Source organism: Sinocyclocheilus rhinocerous, unplaced genomic scaffold (genome assembly GCF_001515625.1).
Source record: "Sinocyclocheilus rhinocerous isolate Xijiao unplaced genomic scaffold, SAMN03320098_v1.1 scaffold94, whole genome shotgun sequence".
In the NCBI taxonomy this organism is placed as follows: Eukaryota; Metazoa; Chordata; class Actinopteri; order Cypriniformes; family Cyprinidae; genus Sinocyclocheilus; species Sinocyclocheilus rhinocerous.
This window is the reverse complement of record NW_015659396.1, coordinates 132,820-136,244: the sequence shown is the minus strand read 5'-3', so window position 1 is coordinate 136,244 and position 3,425 is coordinate 132,820. Positions and strand designations below refer to the sequence as shown.

Below are 3,425 nucleotides of genomic sequence, written 5' to 3'. Positions count from 1 at the left end.
TCTTAAAATATGATTCACTTATAGAGCGACATTGTTTGTGTATGATTTCAGTCCAGCACTGAGTTTGTCTCCTGCCACCCATTATGTGCCGTTCCTTCAAACCCTCAAGCTGTCTGGTAACACGAGTCTTTAACACGAGTTGACTAATTACTGGAGAGTTGTGCTCTGGAGCTCAGCATGAACGCATGTACACAGCATGCTCACGGTCTTAAGGTTCAGGCTAATGATTAGTTATACGACTCGTACTAATCTTAGAAACATGCATCGACACTGTATTCAGCCAGAGAAGAGCAGGCCAACATATTAAAGCATCATGCTCTTATAACTGAATTGCTCAAGAGGCGCACTAGGCTGTGGTCTTTAGCCTCCTTGTTAGTGTGCCTGCCTCCCATGTCGGCGACCCGGGTTCGAGTCCCGCACGGAGAGGGTGCGAGTAGTAGGACCTGGTGGGGGTTACAGATGGATGGACAATGACAGAAGGGACTGACCATCAGTCTATAGATAGATAGAAAGATAGACGGATAGATAAACAGAGCGATATGCATACAGAGATAGATAGAGAGATAGATAGATAGAGAGAGACGGATATATAAACAGAGCGATATGCATACAGAGATAGATAGAGAGATAGATAGATAGATAGATAGCGGCTTTGAAACAGCAGATGAACTGAAGTGGATCTCAGCGCGTGTGTAAAGTTCTCAGTCTCGCAGTAATTCGGGCTGTGAATGAACGCGGACTCGAGAGTCCAGCTGTATGTCGCTCTCAGTGGGAGGAGAAGAAGCACGACACCAGAGGAGCAGTCAAAGCTCCCGCACACCCTCTACCGGAGAACACAGCTCCCGCCCGCCCGGTAATCTACACCTCACACTCACTCACGCCCGCCGCGGCTCCGGGAGAGCCGGAGAAACACTTCCACTAGAGCCTGAAACCGACCGACAGCCTCCTCCCAAAAAAGACGCACCTGCTCAGAGTTCGGCCCGCGGCCAGTCCGGGCTTCACGGAACCGACACCTCCAGGATGGACAAACTTTTCGCGTGCCTCTTCACCGCGATCGGCGTCCTGGTGTCCGCGCGAGCGCAGGTGTTCAAAGGTAAGAGCTCGCGCTGGTTTCCCTCGGATTCGCCTCTGGCAGGAGTTGGGCTTCGGGCATCGCGAGGTCTCCCTTAAACTTGGCGTTGCCGACTTTGCGCGTCTCGGTCCGGCACGCCGCGCGAGCGATTCCGCGCTTGTTTCGGAATCTCGCGTAAAGTTTGATGGGCAGCGGAGGAACGCTGATGACAGGCCGGTAATGACGGGTTCCGTGTTCTGATTTAGAAACATCACCGCAAACCCGCAGCTTTGAGAAGTGTTTGGATCTTATAAACGGACTTCAGTGAAAAGCACCTGTTTGTGTCCAGATCTCTCTGCCTGCGCTCTTCAAATGATTTCTCGTAGTTCTTTAGAAACCCAAACGCAGAAACTTTAATATTCTAGAGAAATATGTTTTGGCGAAGCATTTAAGAGTGTGTGTGGGAATGTGACCTCAGATGCGTTACTCTTTATGGATTTCTGTCTAATGAAACGCATTAGTTCGTTGGATTGATTTATTAATGGCTGTAAGGTGGCTCTCTCGAACAAACCACAGACACTGCGCTGCTTCACTGAAGTTTTCACAAGCTTCGGAACATTTGTGCATTGTGTGGATTTCTCTGGCGTTTATTCTGAGGCGGCACCTGTCAATCACACCTCATAATGCTGATATGCACGTGCATAAGTAATACATCGCACGCGTGTGCATTGCATTCGCTTCTAGTGCATTGACATGTCGTGCATTCTCGTGCTGTTCAGGAGCGGAGTCCTTAAATAAGATCTAATTGTGTTTGCTTGATATGGTGGCAAATAGTCTGTTTAAAGATTCAGAGCCCGTTGAACATATTTTGGATGCAACACAAGCCCACATCAGTTCCAATGTAACTCCGATTTGGTTCTCTTGTAGCCCGAAGGGACGTAAAACGGAGCTTTAAAGGGGTCGTTTTAGCTGTTTGAACAATAGATTTTCCTGTGTGTAACAGGGACATTAGTGAGGTTTAAATCGATATGTGTGATGCGTAATGTGTGCCACTTTGAGTAGGGTTTTATTTTTTTTTCTATTGCTATTTATATGAAATAATGACTAGTTGTTATTCAAGGTAATTGCATTAATTTTGCATGAGATTTAATATTAATATTGACATTTTTGCGCGGATTCGGTGATCGTATTACTTGAGTGTGATGTGATTTTTAATATATTGGTTGTGCTTTTGAAATTAAAACTCTGTTTGAACCCAAACCATCACCGCAAGTGATTGCATATCAGTTTATAACCTTCGAAACTTCGTTTTCCATGCATATGCTGCTGGAGTAATGTGACTGTACGTGGAGGTCCATTGTATTTGTGCGTCAGTTCCTCCGGTGGCCTGTAGGAGGCAGCATGGCTCACTCAGTGACTATGTACTGTATGCATATGTACATCAGCTCTGATTTACATCCCAGCTGTGCTGCTCTTCATCAAGCCTGATGTTCATCGATGGCTCTGATCGGACGCGTGCAGATGTAAATCAGCAGTGATTGATCAGCTCCAGCAGCAGCCTGTAGAAAGTTCTGAAGAATTAAGCATCAAAGATTTAAAGCAATAAGTGATTTTCTTACTCTGCTTTGTGTTGTACGTCCTCGAGTGTCTCATGGCTTTATTAAAACCTTAATAGCTACATTTAATAATTGATTAATTTTAATAAAAACATTTCGTTCAGTAATATTCATCAGTCTCATCAACATTCATCAGTATTTGTGTATGGTTGCCAAGTAACAGCTTTGGACCAACCCAGTCCTGATTATTGTAGCAACAAGATATCACAAGATAATACCATACTGAATTACCATATTCAAATACTATATTAATTACATGGTACTTCAAAGAATCCCATAAAAATCTGTTCTTAGAACATTCCCCATTAATTTATGAAAACGTTACTTCTCAGAACTTTCGAAACGTCCAGTTTTTAAAATTGTTTTAAAAATGTTTATTCTTGGTTATGTGAACGTTAGAGAAAACATCAAGGGGTCGATGTTCAATTTTATACTTTTACAGATATTATGGGTTTTCTCTGAACCATCTGAATTGAGTAGTAAGTAGTAATGCTTAAAAAAACGTTAGATGAACGTCCAACTAACATGTTTCAGAAAACATTATGATAAGTAAATAGTTTTTGTGCTAATGTTTTGATAGCGTACTATAGACTATTATCATTACTGGAAGAATGTTTCTTCATAACGTTTCCAGAACGTTTCCTGGGGTGCTGCCATGATTATCTGTGTTTTCTGAGTGATTTCTCCTCTGTGTGTGTGAGTGTGTGTGTGTGTGCGTGTGTGTGAGAGGGAGTGTGAGTGTGTGTGTGTGTGCGTGT

General features: G+C 43.6%; 1 protein-coding gene across 1 annotated transcript in view; it reads left to right on the top strand.

Moving 5' to 3' along the window:
- Positions 1–705: 705 nt before the first annotated feature.
- LOC107723777 (receptor-type tyrosine-protein phosphatase mu-like) overlaps positions 706–3,425 on the top strand; it is a gene marked incomplete at its 3' end in the record, with an annotated part of 134,985 nt that continues 132,265 nt past the window's right edge. The window contains exon 1 of the mRNA XM_016532488.1: positions 706–1,093. Coding sequence (XP_016387974.1) covers positions 757–1,093 — 337 coding nt within the window. The remainder of the gene's footprint in view (positions 1,094–3,425) is intronic.